At 33.7% G+C, this 23,164-nt stretch overlaps 1 protein-coding gene across 1 annotated transcript; it reads right to left on the minus strand.

Annotated features, from left to right (window-relative positions):
• Positions 1-1,726: 1,726 nt before the first annotated feature.
• On the minus strand, positions 1,727-9,808 carry LOC148616185 (uncharacterized). Its single transcript, XM_088582953.1, has 4 exons — positions 9,380-9,808; positions 6,433-6,538; positions 5,676-5,960; positions 1,727-5,299 (listed from the first exon to the last, which is right to left on the minus strand). The coding sequence occupies exons 1-4, from the start codon at positions 9,404-9,406 to the stop codon at positions 4,047-4,049; spliced, it is 1,671 nt and encodes a 556-aa protein (XP_088439079.1). The 5' UTR covers positions 9,407-9,808; the 3' UTR covers positions 1,727-4,046.
• Between the last annotated feature and the right edge of the window lie 13,356 nt (positions 9,809-23,164).

The following is a 23,164-nucleotide window of genomic DNA, read 5'->3' on the forward strand; positions in this document are numbered from 1 at the left end:
TTCACCTCTTTTTTACAAAGTTTTAAATATTTACAACAAAAATATAACACATGCTAATTAAGCACAAATAATTCTTTTATTATATATAAGATCGTGTTGAATATATTGTAGATAAGAGAAATTCATACTTATGTCAATGAGTTCAGGTACATTAATTGATGAAAACATACTTTATATAAAATCAAATCCATTGGATAAATAACACTGCACTTTTAATTATGGGAGTCGCGAGTTAAACTGTGTCATAATAATACTGCAACGCATTATTTAGATGGAAGTGGAAGATTCAATATTAGTTTATATAAATCCATTAGTTTACGATATCGGGTTACTGTCATAGAAAAACTACAAATTTCATGACAGATCACAAAAACATGAAAATAGTGTTTCAGCTTTCTTATAAAAATTTTCTTATCGAGATGGTCAATATCTTGACGTAATTGATTTTTGTACACAGAGTGTTGACACTACGAAACTTAACAAGTTTGTTGCTTTGTGTGTATGATTTCAGTTACTTCGTCTTTGTAAGAATCGAGCAAATTCTGTAAAATGGGATACACCCTCAAAAAGACTACATATTTTTATTTTTGTTATTAACTTGCTTTATAGGTCTATATTATTACGATTTGTGACGACAATGGGGCGACTCTTTTCGCCGAGAAGCTCTGGGGCTTGATGCCAATAAATGCGATATTGGGCTTTGAGTTCGACTATCGAGAACTGGGAATTCTAGCTCACTGCGTTCAGTCGGCTAACCTATGCAATGTAAATTAAATTCCAAATGCATTTATTCTCCAAATTATAAGCAGAAATATAAAGTACAAGTAATTTACAAAAACGCGTCTGCTCACGATGGTTCCAACCGGAGTCCCTTAACAAGTAATGATACTAGTTTAAATGGAGATTCTATGTTGCTAAGCAAATGATACTTGTTTTGGTCAATTTGTTATTAGAAACGTATAACGGAACATAACGGAACATCCAGTTACAGGACATATTGACCATTTAAATAGAAAATTTGCATAATGTTTAAAATTCCATATCTTTAGCATATTATGAGAGTATACATAAGACAATTTACTTAGCAAGCTTAACCTTGATAACAGTAATAAATGAAATGACCTTACAGATATAGATTGACTTCGGATTAAAATAACCAAAATCTGTGTCTAACGATTTGATGAAATGAATAATTATTCTATCCAATCTCTCTGCTCTTAGTAGATAATCCACATCGAAAATCCAACGGTTTCTATTGTAATTTACTGTCATTTACAGAGTTATTTCCCTTAAATTTGAATTCTACAGTGCATTCTACGTAATTTTTATCTCCTAAGAGCATGGGTTATACGAAAAACTACATGTTAATTTCTGTTAACTATAACATATCAATTAAAATTTGAAAAATAAAAATATGTAGGCTTTCCAACCATGTATCACATTTTGCATGATTCTTAGCTGGAGTACTATACTCGGCGTCACATAAATAACATACGGTTAAAATTTGAATAAAAATATTTTCTACGACTTTATTGACACCTACCGTCGTTTAAATTGTCTTAAATGACTTGCTCATTCGTTTAGCCAAACGGCTTCTCCCTAAACAAGTCGCTTATTAGCTTAATCATGCGTAACAAATCCTTACGGGGAAATCCTATACTAATATCCGCCATGTTGGTTTCTACGGGACGAATTGTTTACAACGGAAGTTCGTAAGTTCCCGTAGATCTCCGGTGACAATCGTATTAATTCCCGCCATTTTGTATGTAAACAAAAGCTGATATGCTGGACACTTTTACACAATGCTGTTCTGGTTTTAAGTAGTTAGACATGTCAGTTTACATTGTTTCTGTGCATCATTTACGATTTAAGGCAATTTTAAACTGGATTTAAAGTAAGACAGCCAGGACTCCTGGGTTCAGACATTTTTCTTTTGTTACCAACTCACATGCAACGTATTTTTGTCGGATTTAAAACATTGTGATCGAGTTATTACTCGATCATTAAGCACGAGAGCCGGAGAGTTTACAGTTTACAGTGCGGAATTTGTATATGACACATGGCATTCCTTGCAAAAGCTTCCACGATAGAAAAAAAAATATATAAAAACATGTTTACATGTGACAGGGACAATAAATGTATATACAATGTGCATGTACATACATGTACAATACTGATAGCAATATAGAGTCCCTGAATACTTCATAACAATCCTTATCAGGGCACTTTGAATTTGTAGGGACACAGGCACTTTGAGGGATTTTAATCTTAAGGAGACGTTGAGTAATCTCTCGCATTATTGTCATTATCACTGTATTGTATTGTGTAATGAATTGACAACTGAAAATGTCATGAAAATGTAAATTTATTACACAGTAATCTTCCTTGGATTGGACTATATAGAAGTACAAAATGTACACCATCTCGGTACACAGGTGTGTTCCCAACAGCAACTCTATTCAAGTTAGTTAATATGTGTTTGATTCAATATAGAACTGTCGAGATATACCAAAACTCACTGCAACAGTCTGTCCATATTTTCTTTTCACTGGTGTACTTTTTAACCAAGTTTCTAACTATATTGTGATAAATCAGAATGCTTTTAAGTACTTTGATAATTCGGTAAATAGAACTTTTTGTGTTGTAAGAAACCAGATCTTGGACTTGTATGTAATTACTTCTGTCAGTATGAATTCTAAATTCACTACTCTGTGCTGTAGAGAATTGATGTGTATTAAATGGTACATTGTTAATGCATACATGTATAATTTTGCAACTCCATTAAACACAATATTGACAAATATTTGACTCCACATTTTCTACAAGTACATATAATAGTAAAATATGGCCACATTATTCTGTCAGCTTAAGTCTACAAATTAACATTTCTGAATGTTTGATTTAATTATACCAGTCCTTGACAAAGTAATACTTGTTATTCTTGTGCGGTTGTGACTGTCCTTGACTCATTTTGTTGTTGTTATTTAGATAGGAAATATGTATTACACATTTCACAATTTCAAGTTTTCAAATATATGTGTTCAACAGACAAAAACAATTGCAGAAAGATCAGTTTTGTTTTTCTTTGGAGAGGAGGGTAGAGACATTTTGTTGGGTACAAACAAGTAGGTTGAGAAAAAGGGTTTACATGCAATTTTAGTATGAGGCTTACTAAAATTCACCTGAGTTTTGTACACATCTAATTCATTATTTTATTCGCGGACACCTTGCAAATTTTCAATCAAAGAGTCAAGACATGGAGAGAAAAAAATAGTATATTATAAGTTTCACAACATGTAACAACTATAATATAATTTAACAATTCCAATATCAGCATGATAAGGTTCATGTACAAGTTCATTCCAATAACAATATTAAGTAATTGTGCATTGTAAACAAATCAAATTCAATGCTATCATACAAATGTATATATTAATCCTCTAGTAAATATAAAATCTATATCAACTGTAGTACCTTAAACTATCAAGGAATCAAACAACATTGTAAACATTAGGGTTATCAATATATTCAATGAAACATGATAGTATATATAATAAATTTAAATTATAACAAATAACACGATTTCAATTATTAACAGGAAAAGTTATCACAGATGTTGAAATTGTATCACAGATTTTGCTTTTATCACAATTCAATCTTATGTGCAAGATGGGCTAATGTATTCATCAAACCAACTGTCCAAAAATCTTCCCTTTTCAAGCAGTAGCCGAAGATTAGACAAATGTGTGCTGAGGAAAATCATGTTGAGTTGTACACAAATCAAAAGTTGCAAGCATGTCCACTCTACAAGAGCCTTTGAGGTTTAATAACACATATCATACATACATGTACATGTAAAAAAAGTTTTAATTCATGATTATCTTAGTGCCAAATTATTACTGTTATTTTCAAGCAATAAATAGAATAAAAAATTGCTATTTTTAGATTGCTTAAGATATGAAAATAAGTATTTTGATCAATTGATAAATTAAATCTAAATAATCTTGTACATTTACAAAACATGGTTATTGAATTTAAGAAAGATATTATTGTTCCATATCTTCTGGTGGCAAAATCAGTGGTTGACTGAGGTCCCGGTGGTTAAGAATGGAGAAGCACCGAAGACATACATTCCTTGCAAGGGCAGGTTTTGTGCTACATCTGTTATGCACCCACCGATCACACATATCACAATGAAACCAGTCAATGTGTTTGTCCTTCCGAATGGACTTAGGTGGCTCGGCATTGCCACAGGTGTTGCACAAAACCTCACCAGCTGGATCAATGAAATCAGAGATATCGTCTAGGTCATCGTCATTTTCTAAGTCATCGCCCTCCCCCTCTGAAACACAGTAAGGAATAGTCCTCTGGCTGTCATCAGTGTCAGAATCGTCCGTAACAGTAAAAGCCACGCGTGGCACGTCCTCATCTCTGAGTCCATCCATCTGCCAGAGCTTTTCCTCATACTCCCTTATCACGTGACTCTCATATCTGTCCCAGGTCTGACCATCAAAATGGGACTTGGCCTCCTTGAAAAGCTTTATACAATCTGATTTTTTGCAGGTAGTATTTCTACTAGCTACAAAGCCTTTCAAGTTAGACCAAACCATTTCGATTGGATTGAGCTCACAATGATAAGGAGGTAATCTTAAAACCTCATGGCCATGAGCTGATGCAATGCCGTCAATCACATACTTTGGACGAGGCTTGTTTTGACTTACAAGATCACTTAACTCAGCCTTGTTCATTTTCTTATCGTAACGGACATTGTTCTTTTCCAGCCATGCCGAGATGTCTGACTTTTTGGCACTTTTTGTTGGCACCCTAAATTCAGGATCCAAGTGGCTGTGGTACGGAGCATTGTCCATTACGACCACAGACTGAGGGGGCAATCTTGGGAGGAGGGTGTCTTTGAACCACTCTGTAAAGTGCTCCTTATTCATCTCGTCATGATAATCCTGACTATTGGTTTTAGATTCAAAGTTCAGACCACACCCAGGGATGAGGCCTTGACCTTTGTAACCAGCATCAAGTATTATCAATCTGGTACCTTTCCCCGTAGGTATTTTACGAGAACTGCCTTTACAGTGTGGCTCAAAAACTGACATAGAGGTACTGGGAACATCCAGCCAATCTCCCTTGATCACATGATTTGTATTCAGCCAAGACTCATCCAAGTATACGATATTGCGGCCTTGTTGCCTAAACTTACGTATCTTGCGAAGGTATGTATGACGCCACTGCACAATGTCAGGACGCTCTGTAATGAATCTCCGTTCAGATGCATTCTTGTAGAACCCGACAAAGAAAATAAAATTTTGATAAGTACATGTATAACTTGCCATGATTAAACATTGAAAAATTTTTACATCTGTGCAAAACCTTGCCCAAAAAAGAATGAGAAAATAAAAGCCTTGAACCCCCCCTTTTTATTTTTAAAAAAGATCAAGAACTACAAATCTTGCAAAGTACTATTTCATATACAGATTTTATCTTTGGATCATGCATTATGATCAACTAAATGACAAACTTGGTTATATGATTTTTATAAACCTATCAGAATTAAAATCAAATATCTGGTTTGTATTTATAGATGCACTACATGTACTTTTTTACAGCTAATGTGTCAGTATGTTACTGTCTTATTGTAAACATAAGTAGTGTATAAAATTACCGGAAACCCAGTTGTTTCACTGTTCTTGCCACAGTAGATACTGAAACAACAATATCTTTCTCTTTCAAGGCTTGCTGTAGTGCGGGCATGGTCACAGCATGTGACTTCTGGTGCATCTCGTAAACTGTTCTCCTCACCACACCTTTGTCAAAATCATCCAACTTCTGCCTGTCAGGAACAGGTTTTTGGGCAGTGGCCAGATGAATAGACTTCACCACATCTTGCACAGGGTCGCTCCTCGTCTCATTCTTCTTAAGCCATGCAATAATGGTATTCTTATGAATTCCTGAAAAAGAAGAACATTTTACCTTCCTGACTGGTAAATACTATGAATATGTTAATGTATACCTAGCTAAGGAAATGTTTCTGGGAAAAAAAGTAGTCACTTCCAGGTTTGGACTCCCGAAGATAATTTTTCAACCAATTTAATTTCTTCTGTATTTGTTCACTTTTTTGCTGAATTCCTTGATCAACTCAAGTGACAGCTTTCTTCTTATATTTGGTGCTCAATGTTATCATTCATAGAGAAGTGAATAGTGCTTACGAGTTCCTTGTAATTAAAACCCATAATTTTAATTATCTCTCGTTGCAGTCAGGGTGATTTCTTTTATACCCCATAACTATATTTGCAGGGGGTATAATAACTTAAATATTCCTTGCTAGATCGAGGCAATATTGTACTATATAAACATTAATTTCCAACTATGTATGAATCACATAAACTTTCTAAATTTGAAATTGACCTGTGTCGTTATTACCTGTTGCTCTAGAAATACGACTAACAGGGCTTTTAATACACCATGCTCTTTTTAATCTTTCTTCCATTTGAAAAAACTTCAACATATTTTTCACAATATCCAAAACCTGAAAAATATAATTTACGTTAGTTTAAATAACGATTTGCTCCATAAAATACCTGAGTACAGTATTGCACTTCAAAAAAAACTTCTTTCTATATTAAAAAAAATATAAATACATTGTACATGTACATGTACTTCATTTTTGTAGGGATTGAAATGCTTTGCAGGGCACAGCTTGACACAACCACAAAGTTCAAACATTGAATAATTAAGTCAAGTATGAATTCTATATATTCAGGCTTAATATAATTCATAAAAATTGGGTAACCCATCTCAAAATCTAGCAGGTATAGGCGACTGTGCAATTGCAATTTTTTATCCCTTAAGGTACATATTTGACCAGATTCAAAATGACACCTTTCAACCCCATATTCTAAAACTGTTTCATGAGACAGAATACATGAAATCAATCCTTAAGAGAAATACCAATTTATATTTGATTTAACATGTTTTTTCATGTCCATTTGTAAAAAAAAATGTTATTAATGTTTTTATTTCATACATGTATATGTTGTAACTGGGTCATAACCATATTTCTTTTGTGACTGTTACCAATAAAGTATTTGTATTTAATGGGGGTGGGGCTAGGAACAGATTTCAAAGAAAAAGTCAGGATTGAAGTAGCAAGAAAAACAACAGGCTCCCAGGAGCATCAATTGCTCACCTGACCAAATTTTTGCCTGTCCAACCCTTCTGTTCTTTTTTTAGTAATTATGTGAATGTTTTTTAACAATCAAAAATTCAAATAGTAATTTTGTTTAGGATACCCTAAAAAACAAAAATACAAACTTTTTTTGAATTCTGTATTGTATCTTTTAAGGAAAAGATTTTTCAAAAAAAAATATAAAACAACAGCAAAAATGTCTAAAAAAAGTCAATAACTCCAATACGGGTCAACATATTTTCACCAAGATTTTATAACAGATAGTTACAAAAAAAAGTAGAAAAAGTTTTCAAAGTCCACTCCTCCCATAAATTTCAAATTGTTGTTCCCTTAGTGGTGTAGCATCTTCTCTGGCCTTTTATTCCCAATATAGGTCAATTCACCACCCCTATAGGACATGATATAGTAATTAAAGAATAATAATTATAAATCCTGGCCTTCCCTTGGCTTTTCAAAAAGGTATGAATAAGAAGTACATTTTATACATCTTAGTTTATAAAAGAGGGCAGTAAGGATAAAATTTGAAATGAAAAAGCAGAATTTAAGTTTGCAAGAAATAAGGAGGTAGTATCTATCATTGTCTTACTATATCTTGTATATATGTTTGTATTCATATTTTTTAGAGCAAGACATATAGTTTTCTACAAAAAAAAAAAAAAAGACAAGATAGAAAATTCGATCTTGGCCAAATTTGAATTGAATTGTTACTACATGTATGTGGATAAATCAAACTGCACTATGTGAAACCTCTCTTCAAGGATTTATATGGGTTTCTTTGATTAAAATATGAAATGATTGTTTCTATATTCACCACATAGAGTAAAGATTGAAATGTTCATTATAGACCCACAGTTTGAGGTTTTTATTATGTATGTTACACATGTATAATGAAGATATTTAGTGGTGAAATTTGACTGTTAGTGAGAAATTCAAACATGTTTATGACGTTGCAAGAAATTTATATTTAGACTTTTGTATTTCTGTGGATTGTTGCTTTACAAATTAACCATGGTTGATCAAGAAAAATGGTGTATGTTGGCTGACCTGGGGTGGGAGTCGAGTGATTTTCACCATTTTTAGTTAACATGACTTTTCTAGTATAAGGGGTCTGACATTTAAGAATTAGAATTAAAATTGAAACTAGGTACAGTTTATATTAATATCCATTGGAAATTTTATTATGCAAAGAAGAAACATAAAATGAGTGGCTACACTCTATCATTACGGGAGTATGTAAAGTTATAATAACTAATATAAGAACTCATATTCCAAACAAAAAGAAAGTGCCTGGCTCAATATTTGACATGAGCAGCATTTATGATATAGGGCATGCTTATCAGATTCTCTTTTAAACCTATGCTTGCTCTTAATTTATTATCTATCTGATGATTGGACAAAACATAAAGGTTAGTTATTAGAATGATATTTGCAAGCTAAGATTCAATCACTGCATAGCATTATGAGTTACAGGTATGTATCAATACTTACTTAATGGGTTATGGGGTGATCATTTGCTTCTGAGGGCGCTTGCGAATTTTGTGGACACAGAATATTTATTCTTGAAATTTTGCAGGTCATTTTCTGCCATATTGTACAATGAATTATTTAATACCTTTTCTGTATATGAACTAACTTGACTGAGGTCATAAAATATATTTATTTTCAGCATAGGAGGTTTTAGGCCAGAATATTTATTTCCATCTAAGGGCCATAATTTTCATTTCCAAAAACTGCACCCCCCCCCAACTCAGAATAAAATAAAAAACTGCACCCCCCCCCAACTCAGAATAAAATAGTTTTCTCCTTACTGTACTAGAAGTTGTACTTTATAGATTTAGTGACATGATACATACATGATAATGAAATATCATTTTCAGGCTATACAATGTGTTGTAACTTGTTTGAAAAGATTTCATACAGGTCTGTCTTTTAAAATATGACAAGTTCTGCAATGTGTGTACTTGTATTGTCAATATTTAACAGTCTTATTTAAAAAGGGGGGAATTTGCATATTGATTTGATATTAATGCCTGTGATTCTTAAGACCAAGTTGTCTGATAAGGCTCTCTGTTTTGATTCATTGACATTGTTTTGATTTGTGCTTGATTTGGAAACGCTGTATTGCCAGTCACTCTGTTACCGGAATATCATCAATATTGTATTAATTTGGAGATTCTCTACCTCAAAATTTCTCCTCCTATTAACCATTTTCTCACACTATGATATTCTTCTCAGTTTGGATAATAAAAACTGGAGTTCGTCTGCTTGATCAACTTCTCGGCATTGTACGTTGTTTGCGTAGACTAAATCCGAAATTTCCGAACTAACGCCGAAATGTATTCTGGGTTCTTCGGTTTTTGGACAAACCATTTAAACGTAAACAACATCTCCTAGCAATCCGATCACTGTAAACATGGCCGACTTTTTACAATGTAAATATTGGCACCGAAAATTAAAATCGGACATGAATTTAACGATTCAATGTTTAGGGAGAAGCCGTTTGGCTAAACGAATGAGCAAGTCATTTGAGACAATTTAAACGACGGTAGGTGTCAATAAAGTCGTTGAAAATATTTTTATTCAAATTTTAACCGTATGTTATTTATGTGACGCCGAGTATACATAATTGCAGCTATTCAAAGACACGTCAGTGTATATTGATTTAGAAATATCTATTACATGGGCAAGCCAACTTTATAATGTTGGAAAAAAGAATCATAATATCAGACATAAAAACGCCTTGCAATCAATTAATGATTTTCTTATTTTAACCATAAACCCTTATCGATTGATAATATACATTCATGTTCTTTTCCATTCTCACATTTTTGACAAATTTGTACATTACTAGCAAAATAATAATATGATAATTAATTAGATAGAGTGAATAACCAAACTATTATTACGAGTGCCGAAAAAAACGCCTAGATTTGATGAGTGTGCGGAACTTCCTCCGCGCACGAGTTAAATCTTTAAGCGTTCTTGGCACGAATGGTCATATTTTGGTTATTCACGATAAGCAATTGATTATCCTATTTATTATATAGATTTTCTTCATAATATTTCAATGTTTTCAGCATGAATTTTAGATTTTGCGATTCGCGGGTTGATATCAAAGTTGTGACGTCTTGGCGGGAGAAAGTCCAAGAGTGAAATTACCGGATTTATCTCACAGTGTGAATTGTCGAATTTTTATTACACTTAGAACATTTGATAAACACTACTATCTATATAATAAGTGTATTTCTTTTTCGAAAATATACTTGCCATTTTAGCACGTTTTAAAAGCTTATTTCGGTTTTAAGAGCGAGTTCATTGGAGCTTGTGTTGTAATGTTTTATATGTACCGACTTTACTTTTGAACTTTAAACTTTGAACTTTGTTGTGTTTCGCAACAGTTCGTCAATCTTTTAAAATCGATAAACTTCAAGCGAAGTTGCGATATGCTCTATTTAGAATCGGGTGACTTCGTAACCGTGATAACCCGAATGTTTCTCAATCAAGCAACTAGGAAACTAGACGTTTCTCGGTTTATTACAGAAAGTTCAATTCTAACAGATCATTTCATCTCATCGTTTAATGTGAACTTCCCGCTCTCATACAAGTAAAAAAAAAACAGACGTCGGACACATGTACACGTGTGGTATTCAAGACGTACATTTTGATTTCGTATGACGCTAGAATGGACGGTTCTACGGCTCCGATCCGCAGCATAAGATGGTGTAGTAATAAATGGTTATGCAAATCATATTCGAATGTACAGTACTAGAATTACGAGTGCAAGAAGTTTCTAATGCTAAAAGCGACATTAAAAGAGTGTAAAGCAAATGGAATTTGGACATCAAGTGCGTGACTTTAAAAAAATTAAAATTGAAATTAAAATTCAATTTTCGACAAAGAAAGGCTGACTCTCATTTTTTTTATTATTAAAAAGTATTATGTGAATTACTACAATGGTATGCTGAAGTCGTGCATCATTTACGTTTGTACTCTTTATTTCATTTTTAATCTATGACAACTTTAAATTAAAATGTAGATTTTAATTAGCATATAATCAGTGGCATCTTTCTTGACTTTGGTTGACAGCAAAATGGTTCATTGAGTATCCACCTTATTATTGTGCTGCGTTATCTACATCTCTTTAGCTTAATTTCCTTTATATTAAGAGAATGAGATTATGAGAATAGAGCAAACTGTGAAGGCCTTCATTGACTTAGTGCTTCAGTACTTTGATTTGTTTTGACGGAGGTGGTAAAAACATTAAAAAAAATATCTAAAGTGCCGAATTCCGAAAAGGGATTATCCAAGACCAAGAGCACGCTCATGACATGTGTGTTTTCAATTTTCTTCCTTTTTTCTGAAAGAAAATCGGCAGAATTTTTACGTTATTTTTTTTTCTTCAAAATTTTAAATAAAAACTTATGAGTAGGGGGTCTGAAGGAGGGTCAGCAGGGTGACCGGAAACATTTTTTAGGCCTAAACGGATGGTCTATGTATTACTCCAGTGGTGCTAGAGATTGACTGGCAAGCAAGCTTATTTCTGACTTGGCTTGGGGTATGAAAGAACTGAATTCCAACCTCTTACATCAATTGTCTACATATATACAAAATAAAGATTCTAAAGATAAGTTAACGACCGTGTTGTGAAGTGCTGAACGTACATATACATTATGTTGGTTCTGAAACCTGATGATACTTTTGGCAGTGCATCTTGATATATTTTATACAGCTGCAAAACAAGTATACAGTTTTTGTCTTGGTCTTGGTCTAAGGCTGGTACAGCACTACATTCTATACATCAATACGCCGTACTACTATATTTTGACTTTTCTTAATTGTTTTTCACAGTTAATTCACTTCATTTTTTTTTTATAAAAACACCCCCTTTCTTACATTCATTCAGATTCCTTATCATTTGCTTACGTGTGTCTTTGATAAAGGTACTATCACCCACAGCGTACGTAATTCAGCTTCTGAATATATATTTTGATCGATCTTGAACTTTATTAGTTTAATGCTGAAGAAGGATATCGGTTATCCGATTTACTTTTGTTACTTTGTATGTATTACATATATTTTAATTACTTTGTGTTTTTGTTACATGTTTGTCTGTTTTCCATGTCTGGTCTTTGCCCTGGATTACATTCCTTTGATTACCGCTAGAATCGTGGTTCCACTGGTTATTTTTTCAAGACAAAACGTATGTATGTTCAAATTTGCTCTTTTGGCAATAACAGTCTGCGTCCATACTTGCCTCTCAACAAATTCATGAAACACCCAGTCTTAGACTTTGTGTACGAGGAGCTTAATACAGCTATAAACAGTCCTTCTTTCATTGCCTTAATTTATGCCAATATTGCAAGCTTCCACCATCATGTCTACCACATGTGAATGCAAAAGTTATATTTTGTATTACGGAAGACTTTGTTTATTTTTCTTATAACGTGGTTGAAAGCGAGGGTATCACTAGTGAGCCATCGCTTACAGATTTCTTGCTGAAATTTTACTCTGTTAGACACAAAGCTTTTTTTCAAAAGAAGATTATAAACCGAGCGGTCAAGATACCGCAAAAGACAGAACAAATGGTTGAAAAATCACCCACAACTTTTTCAACTTTTCAGACACATAGATTTGATGATACACATTTAGAAATATACATGTTAAATCAATCTCCCATGTTTTTTTTCTGTTTCATCAATTTAACTACAAAGCCGTTGCTTCTACTTATCATAGGATTGAACCAATTTGATTAAACGTATGTCTTAAAGGCTTTAAAATTAGGTTTATCCCAAAGTCATATTAGTGCATTGTAGGCTTTTATAGCTTAACAACTATTGAATCCAGTCAAAGCATGTCAATTTGGCTCTTTGTTGTCTAATTACCATCAATATGAATGAAATGATCATATAATCAGGCAACACAGCAGCCCAACCAGTAGTGTAGATATATTCTGAGTTTTATCCGATTACCTAAAGGCTGGATTCTGTCACCTCTACAGTACTAAACACAGTTACTTTATTACATGTACAATTATTTTCATACTGTTTAACAATATGTAAAAAAGAGTTCGTTGGTATATATGTACGATTTACAATATCTATACTTTATATGTTATTCAAATCTTCTTAGGTTAGTAACATGACTATTATCATGTTGTAAATAGCAAAAAACAAAAACAAAAACAAAAACAAAAACAAAAACAAAAAAAACAAAAACAAAAACCCAAAACAAAAACGAAAACAACAAAAAAACAACAACAAAAAACAACAAAAAAAAAACAACAACAACAAAAAACAAAAAAAGGACAAAGCATCAGAAAAGAGCTATTTATAGTTGCTATCTATTCATCATAAAGTAACTCAGTGCAAAGAAGACTACAATTATTGTACATTGGTGATTTAAAAAATTTCCCATGATTACAATATTTTATAATTAAAATCTGATTTCAAATACAGAAATAATACATGTACCCATAGTATTGCATATGATTTTTAGTTGATGATCTCTTTCAAGGTATTTGAATAAAACGAAATGGCACATTTTCTTCAAAAGTATCAAATACATGTAACATTACTATGCAGTGAACCAGGCATTTTTTTAGAAGTAGATATTTATTCATATGGTATATTATAAAACAAAATCTGTTATATTCATACATGCTGCATCGTATTTCCACAATTTAGTATTACATTTTCGCAGAAATAATGTTCCGTTTCTGCATAAGAACCTTTGTTTATTATTATAAGGTGTTTAACATCTACATCTTGGAATAATCCGGCAAATTAAAAAAAATCAGAACTTGACGTCACATGATGCTTATCTGGTGAAGGGTGACGCAATGGTACTAATTATAATTAACGGCCACAGGTGTAGAAAAAAAAATTAAGATAATCAAAATGTGTGCATTAGGGAGTGCTTTTGTGAAGTTACCCACCTTAAAAAAAAGTAGTAAAACAGTTTTCCGAATGGCGTACCCTTCAGCTTCAGCAACTTTTCTCCTTAACCTGTCAATCCGGTAATATTTTGTTCCCCAAGTTTCTCATAGACATATATATTTAGCGATCCTAGGGTCACTTATGATATTGACCTGCAGGGAACCAGTGAGATTACTTTTCTCCTAAGGTCAAGTAAGAAATTAATACGCATGGGATGGTTGGCGACTGTTGACGTGATCAGACAGTTCAATGAAACAAGTCGTAAAATAGTGCGAAATTGTTATATGGACTTCTAAATGAAATGGAAGATGCTAAATTTCTCTTGCATGCTGGGTTTGATACACATTGTATTTTATGATTATTTTTAATCCTTTTCATTTCAGGTTTAACTCCATTCCATTGACTATGGTCTGTGCCTAGAAACTTGATCGCGGATGCTTGTGAGTGCTACTGTAAAATATGATATCGCTTAACGAAACAAGATTGAACGTGATGCCTATGTCAATTTCATTGACAAAAATTACTCATGCGTCGAATCCCAAAAGGGATTAGGCTGTGGACTAAGTCTATTACATGTTTAGCCTTTGGATATTTGGTTTTCATTGTATCTTTATGACTTATTTATTTCAAAAATATCAGATGAAAATAAAAATCCCTACCTACCGACCCTACACAATTTTAGAATGGTGCTCGGAAACATAACTTTATTTTTTTTCGGCCTAGGAAATTTCTCATCAATTGACTGATATGCACCAATAAGTTGACCTACCTACTTGTCTTACATGCACTGGAAGTGTAGATTTTATCCTAAAAAGTATTTTGCTGGGTAAAGATTCAGCAAATGCTGCTGTAGGCTATATAACGCTGTATATTGTGTGCATATCACAAATTGAATAACTAGGTCACGTATCGACATTAAATCACGTTATAATGCATGAATTTTGATTATTTTAATGAATGAGCGTGGTCACATGACAAATAATTTCCCCGAACACAATGACTCACATTCACGGGTTTGACTATGCCCGGGGACTGTGTGAACGATTTTGATGTTTTACACCGTCCGTGAGAGACCCCAAACGATAGCGAAGGACGTTAAGAAACACCTTGAGCAGTCCGTCATGTATTACATATATATATGAGTTCAAACCGGGTCTAGCACGAAAACGAAAATTAAACCAAGTATAGGAACAGTCAGCTGATTGTCAGCGTCAATCATATCGTGCAAATGATTGGCTAACACTGTGTTACGAAAGATTTTTGGTGATTTTAGTGGGTTATATCCACAAAGACAGTCGAATTACCTCCTTGAAGCAACGATGTTCTAGCTTTATAATGCACGGAATGAAGGGTGTAACGGATATACGGAAAGTGCTATCATTTTCAACTTCATAGTTATAGTGTTATTTAATAACTAAGAAAAGGAAGCTGCCCACGATGTGTCGTGATGTTTTATTGCATTCAAGCAGTTAATCTATCTAACTAAATAGCTTGTAAATAAAGCATATTGATTGACTTTCTTAATAAACGGATTGTAAGAATCCTGAAGCTGTTTTGTTATAAAGAAACTATATCGGAATGACTTATTATGTAACATATCGTACTTTAGATGGTATTCCTAAGTTAACAGTTAAATTAAGACGTATTTGTCAATGATAATGAGAGTTGAGTGAATTTAAAGTGAATAAACGACAAAATATAATTTTTAGCTCTACTGCTAATTGTTCCTCAGGACGAGCAGTGTATCAGGACACAGTATGAACAAAATCCTGTCATATATGTAAAACTTGGGATATCATATTACTGTATGTCATGTCTTCCAGGCTTACTCACCCAGTGGTGCTGAGAGTTTCTTGAATTTAAAATGAAATGAAACGCCAAGATATAAATTTCTGTCAATTAAAGTACATTTGTGATTTTATTTTACTTTAAAACATATAGAAATTGACGACGCTTACCGCCATTAAACGATAACAGAAGTATATTTTTATATTTCTAATTTTTGTTGTTTCTGTTAGTTGAGTACATTTTAACAATTAGAAGAAGTGAACTATTTTATCATTAAAAAAGTATAAGAATGAATATCGTTGAAAGAAAAATCGATCTACATCATCTGACACGATCTACAACAAGATAAAGCCTAAAGTCATCGAATAGAAAAAGATGAGCTACACAGAAGTCAAAACCTGGCCAGGGAAGCAAATAGCAGACAAATTCCAAGTACGAAAAGATACGTGGTGATTCGGCAGTAGATAATGACATCCACCAGTTTGCAGGGAATACTCGGAGACAGAGACATTCTTCAGTAGGTACCAGACAACAGGAACATATGGTCCAAGCCGATGCATTTCCAGCTGCCGCATCAGGTCAACAATGTTACTACGTCGGACAAACTGCCTCAGCATAGGATGCAACAGATGCATCTGGTATTACCTGGCTGGTTTAATAGTTTCGAAAATAGTGCAATTCAATCGGTGGAGGGGGCGTTGTTTAAATCAACAGAAATCTGTTCCACGATTTTCAGCTAGATGGTCATTTTGTTTTAAAAGAGGGATCCTGTAATTAATCAGAAGCCTCGTGATCAATCTGTAAATGACTTTACCAACCCTCAATTATGCTCAGTTAAATATTCGAGGTTTGACGATGCAGTTTGGAAAGAAGCATCATTGGCCCAAGCGGACATTAAATCGGCTTTCCGGCTATTAAGGATTCGGCCAGGTGGTTTTGATCTGTTTCGATTTTCGTTTGAGAACTCGTTTTATTTTGACCATTGCTTACCCATGCGTACATCGAGAAGCTGTTCTTTGTTAGAAAATTTATTCGCTTGTTCGTTTCTGAGTTCAGCAGCAGTTCTAATTTGATTCATTTCTTGGGTGATTTCCACCAGGAAGGGAACGTCGGAATGTATGGAATATTAAAATGCCTTGAAAATATAGGTATACCTTAAGCTCAAGAAAAAAAAAAGCAACAGATTAACCTACTGAAAACATCACGTTTTTTGGGTATAGAAATCGACACTATCAAGATGGAACTACGGCTACTCGAGTCAAAATGATCAAAAATTAAGACTCGGATTTTGGAAATTTTAAATTGAAAAAGTGTCTTTCAAAAATCTCTAATTTTTAATTAGATTACTGAATTTTGCGTGATGCGTGATAAGTTTGTCATTTCCGGCAGGGTCTTTTGTCGTAGGTTAGTCGATGTTACTTGTCATATCAAACAACCACAGCATAAAATTCGAATTACTAGCGGCATAAAAACCGATATAGAGGTTTATTTGAAATTTCTAGAGGACTTCAATGGTGTATCTGTTATGTTGGATCAATACTGGTTGTAAAATGAGGCTGCAGAGTTGCATTCCGACAGTACCGGGGTGTCCGGAAAGGATTTTGTATTTATTTTGGTAGTCAAAGAATGGGTTTACAGTACTGCCGTCATAATGGCAAATCAAGTATTATCTAAAAGATAATATATTTCTGGAGTTATTTTCCGTGGAGATAGCTAATAGTTTATGTTCTCCATGAATAATTTGGCCTTTGTAGCATCTCGCATAAAAGTCTAACCGATCCCCCCTCCCCCCGTGTTGTGACATAGTGAGAATTTAAACCTCAAATGCTTATCAAACTGGAAGATAACCGGGAATGTCTTTATTCATTTGTCTGGTTTACTCATGAAAAAATGTCTTGGTATTAGACACTCCTATCATAATTCACCTCTGTTTTGACGTTGCGTACGTTGTTGGTGTCACATTCGATTGAACCGAAATATTACTATTATAATGTAGAATTATCAAAGGCAATTTAGATATTAAAATGTTCGAAAATGGTTGTTGTTTTAGGATAACAATCATAAATCTTTGAAAGATGCCGTTAATTGAGGAGGGAAAGCATTATTCGATCACAAGAACGTCCATTTTCATATGAGGACGGGTAACATTAAGAAATCCTTGCTTCCCATTTCACCAATATATCAAAGTTGTTTCTTGGCGTATTTTGATTAAACAAACTTTTTTTGGTAAGATCACTTTGTGCTGCAGACGATGTCATATTTTTCATGACGTAATCAAAGCGTATCAAAAATGTCTCCCCTGTGATGTGGACATTGTAAAAATGGAAAGAAAATGTTATGCTGTTCATCGGGACTTTTATTGACTATATTGACAATTTATTACATAACCTCAATGAAAATATATATAAAATGTTCAATCGGTCTTTTTTGTTAAAAGCTTTTTTGTCCGTATTTAAATTATGTCACAAATCTTAATTTTTTAATTGGCTACTTTCTTGCTTACGGTTGTAAAATAATACACGTATGTTGTGATGTCACGTTGTCTTTTTCCCGACGTTTGCTACCCAGTCTTTATCAAAAGCTTTTTTCGTTAGCTTTGAGTGAACTAATAACTATGAAATTTTGAATTTTACATGTATATGTCCTGCAGATAGTACACTTTAAAAATAATGGTACTTGGTAGAACATGTATCTCAGCGCAGCATTTTGTCTGTGTCTAGCCAAAATGTCACAACATCTAAAATTTATATTTTTTATTTATTCACGCGTACACCATGCGAAATTCGAACGAATTGTTCAAAAAGGCAAATGGTGTTGAGTCGATTTCTTCGTATACTTAAAAATGTATTCATCCTCCTATATGGTTTTATTATTTCATTTTTCTTTGGCTTAACAAATGGGTTACATATAAATATGTAAAACCGTGTCTAACAAACATGTCACAAAGCGCATTTTTGACGTCTCCAAAGTAACGTTATGTTTTGCGACGTAAAACTCTTTTAACGTCAATTTTAAAAAACAATAAAAAGTTTTGAAAAGTTACGATACTAGATTAAATTATTACGACTGTGGACGAAATGAATAAAAAAATACGATTTTAGCGAATCGGATAAAATAATAAAAGAAATGTTGAAAAGAAAACAGGAAAAAGAAAGCCCACCCCCGTTGCGCGCACTCCTGTCTGTTCATATGCAAAGATGTCCTGGTGAAATCGGGATCAGCGTGCCTGCATCAAAGTATTTTGAAATGTGTAGACACGCGCTTGCACATTCGCTAGTGAAATATTGTAAAATAAACGTATTTCATGATCGTCTAATTACCTCTTGACAATTATTTAGCTGTAAGATATAATAAGCTGTACAAATTTTGCAAACATATTTTTTTTAATTTTTTTTCAAATCGGACCAAAAACAAAAAAAAAAAAGATTTATTCTGGTATGGCCTTTTTGACCCCTTATAACTCAAAAACCGTAAGAGATATCTGAAATCTGATTAAAAAACGCAGGCAGGATTATTCATGAGAAATCCAATGAAATAAAAAAAAATCGAAAACGGACCAAAAAAAAATATAAATAAATAAAACAAAAAGTTATGAAAATGTTTTTAAGCGTTGCCCAACTTTGACCCCCTATAACCTGAAAACGGTCCAAAACACATAAAATCTGCTGTACATTTGTTTAGCCGAATTAAGAATACATTAAAAATAGAATATTTAAAATGGAAAAAAAGGGAAAACAATCTACATAGGTTTTAATAAAATACGTATTCTAACCCTTTTTTGCCCCTTTTTCTAAAGCGACAGTGGCAACAAAGTCCAAATTAAATAGGAATCTTCTTAGTTGTTGGTAAAATCATATCAACATTTCAGAACAATTCGTCAACCACAAATAAAGTTATCGCACGGAAACGAAGTGTCCCCAGACCGCGACGATGACGACGCGGACGACGACTGTGGCATAACATTGTACAACCGCAAGTTTTTTTCGTCGAATAATAAAAACGTAAAAACGGGAGATTTTGCTCTCAAATTTCCTCTTAGAGGGCAATTTGCCAAAAGTTGTTTTCTCGAAATGTTTAACAATGTTTTATGTTTAGCAACAGACCTTAGAATTCCTAAACGAGTACATGTATTCGGAAATACATGTATCAACATATATTTACAATTATAGAGATATTAAACCAAATAGGAAAGATTCACTTCATACACTTTCACAATATGATTTCCGGGGGTGGGGTGGGGTGCTACTGACTTTTTTGCTTGTAGGTTTGTTGGCTTACTGTTTTAGTGAGGGGTTTTACTTTTTTTCAGCGCATCAGAAATTTGTTTTCATAATTCCTGACATTTTTCTCAAATAGGACAAAATTTCCTTCAAATCATTTTTAAATGCTTGATGCCAAACTATTTACCATATCAGGATGTAATCTGATCATTTCAATTGACCAAAACGTATGAAAAATTAATATCGAATCGGATAATTAAATAATAAACATGTCGTGTGTTTTATTTATATATATATATATGCAACGGGGTAATCCCAATAGGTGGAGTAATTATCGGCCGTCCTAGTACATGTGAAGATATACTGATATAATGTAAAATTACTATTGATGAGTATTTTATGTCAACTGTTTAAACATTAAAATAATACATTGTTATACTTATTGCATGAGGCATATGCGAAGGCAAACTTAAATGCAAACATTTCTATTATGAATACATATATAAAGAATTTCCACCATAGAAATAATTCACTTGCATTTCGCTATCGGTTTCTCTACCTAAAAAGTAGAACTAGAAAGTAAAACAGTATATTAAGATTGAAACACTTTCTATACATACATTATTACCACACATATTATATTTGATTTATCTGGTTAAACACTATTATATCGTCAGTGACATTATACCTTTGTAACGTGCACCCGAATGGGGCGTACACACATTGATTTCCGGTATAAAATAAACCTGGATTCGTACCAGTTTTCTGGATTCGTCAATCTAAAGAAGCAGTACATATGGAATCAAATTTAAATGTACAGATTGATTACATTTTTTGGGGTAAACATACACGTTTCTATTATTTCAACATCATGAAAAAAAAACGGAAACCAAACTGTTAATAAAAATAAACGTACAAACTAAATGTCTGTGACAAGGTTTTTTTTAACGTCCTTAACTACCCTGTCGGGTCTCGCACGGACGTTTTTGTGATGTGATTGGGTTTTTTTTACGGTCTTGACTATCCTTACGGATCTCGCACGACCGCCCCTTACGGGGATTCTGTTAGTAAATGTCTGTTAGTAGTTGGAGGTAGCGGAGCTCAGCCTTCGGGATACCCGACCGAAGAACTCAGTCAGAGTATGTCCTACTAGCGGATAAACTGCTCTGTGGACGCTCTGGCCTACTCCCAGACCCCACGTGGGTCCGAGAGTGTTTCCTCACTCTAACTGTTTGGGAGTACGTCAACGTGAAGAGTGTTGGACGTTTTTAGGATGTTGATGTTTAATATAGGTTACAGACCACCAATTCAACCAATGAGCATTCGGAACGTACGCAAAAATAGTCCTACGCAGAAATTACCCCTGTTCCTCATAGTGCTGTGAAAAAAGTTCTCATCTTATTTAAAAAATTTAAACAGTTTCTGAAAGGAAAAACATTTCTGTACATTTTATAGGTGCATTTTGCTTCTTGTGATGTGAAGCCTAATCTCCATAATGATTTTTAAATATACCCCTATCTTGTGAAAACACTGGGATTTCCCATGCTATTTATAGACCCTTCACTTCCGGTGACCAGTACTGCACTGCAAGTCTGCTAACCCCACATGCCATTCTGAGGATTGTGAGCTGACATATGTAGAATCATGCTGATATATAGTCATCTGCAGGTTAAAGTTAAGGTAAAGTCCAGAGAAGCCATTGAATATTGTGAAATTAGCATAGAAGCCTATGGGAAGTGGAATTAGTGGTTTTTAGCCTATATTACAAGCGCGGACTTCGCAGAAGACACCCTATTGATGTAATCGGAATTGTCCTCTTTGTAAGTTATTATTGCTTCCGAATGATAACTGACATATTCAACTGTCGCTGGATAGAAACCTGTTAAAGACACTATCCATTACAATCACCCACTTCTAGTTGGTAAAAACCGGAACACTTCAGTGTAGCTTTAAGTATCCATGATAAACATTTTCTTGGTTACCGTCAATAAAAGGTTGATTTCTGTTTAGGGTGAAAGACATAGATCGGGATATTTAAAAAAATTATAAACCCTATTTTTTGCAGTTGTTATGACCCATTTTCGTAACACTTTGCACAACTTTACTATCAGCCTACGCGAATCAACATGTTTCCCAACGACCTCCCTCTGTCTAAGATGTTCTACCTCTTTCACTTCACTTGACCTTAATATGATGCCTTGTGAAGAGCCGAATTTTGGTACTAAAACATTCATCCTTAATGTTCCTTAATATTCTTCAAAATTAATTTTTACTGTAAAAATGAAATTAGTAACAAAGAAGTCACCGAAAATAATAACTTAAATAACTCTTTATTCTCTTTTTTTATCGAGTTGATTTGTTATTGACCTTTGAAAGAGAAATAATGAGAACCAGGTTTCCAGCAGAAACCAAAAGAATTAATTCAAGGACAAAGACCAGACAGAAAAAATACACACATAACAAAAAAAACATGAAATCATCAAAACAGCACGTAGAAAGAAACAAAAGCAACTGAGCAATTTGGACTCCATCAAAAACGAAGAGCATGGACCAGGTGCACCGGTAGGGTAAGAGTTCTCTAAGAATATCCGCCGAGTTGCTCATTAAATATCAAGTCCGAGGTGGACGAAAGAAGGAAGAAAAACTATAACACAGTGAACATATCTGTTCTCATTGTGCAGATGGATACACCGTAACAATCTACGAGTTCATGATGACGACCATAGAACTATAATAATGGCGTCAAACTTTTAAAATATAACCCTGTTCCAGAAGCCTAATTGTGATATGAAAATTTAATACGAAGATGCTGAAGGGATGTTGCCACAGATGAAAGGTAAGTTGACAATACGGAATGAAAAGTAATTGCGTTTGTGGTATAGTTTGGTCAGTAGTTTTCCTTTACGATGTAGGTTAAGATATGAGACTGACTTCACAGTGTCTGTAGTATCCTTTATCTCAAATTCTTTGAGGGCAGATGCAATGTATAAAATTCCCGAAACATGGACTATAAGACATCTTTA

The sequence above is a fragment of the Perna viridis genome, chromosome 5, assembly GCF_037379345.1.
Source record: "Perna viridis isolate PV_CMFRI_1.1 ecotype Kerala chromosome 5, ASM3737934v1, whole genome shotgun sequence".
NCBI lineage: Eukaryota > Metazoa > Mollusca > Bivalvia > Mytilida > Mytilidae > Perna > Perna viridis.

Coding starts and splice junctions, on each gene's coding strand:
- LOC148616185 (XM_088582953.1), bottom strand. CDS start 9,406: ATGGTTAATAGGAGGAGAAATTTTGAG. Junction 6,539..9,379: donor ATAGGAGGAGAAATTTTGAG/GTAGAGAATCTC, acceptor TATATTTTTCAG/GTTTTGGATATTGTGAAAAA. Junction 5,300..5,675: donor AGTGAAACAACTGGGTTTCC/GGTAATTTTATA, acceptor TTTTCTTTGTCG/GGTTCTACAAGAATGCATCT.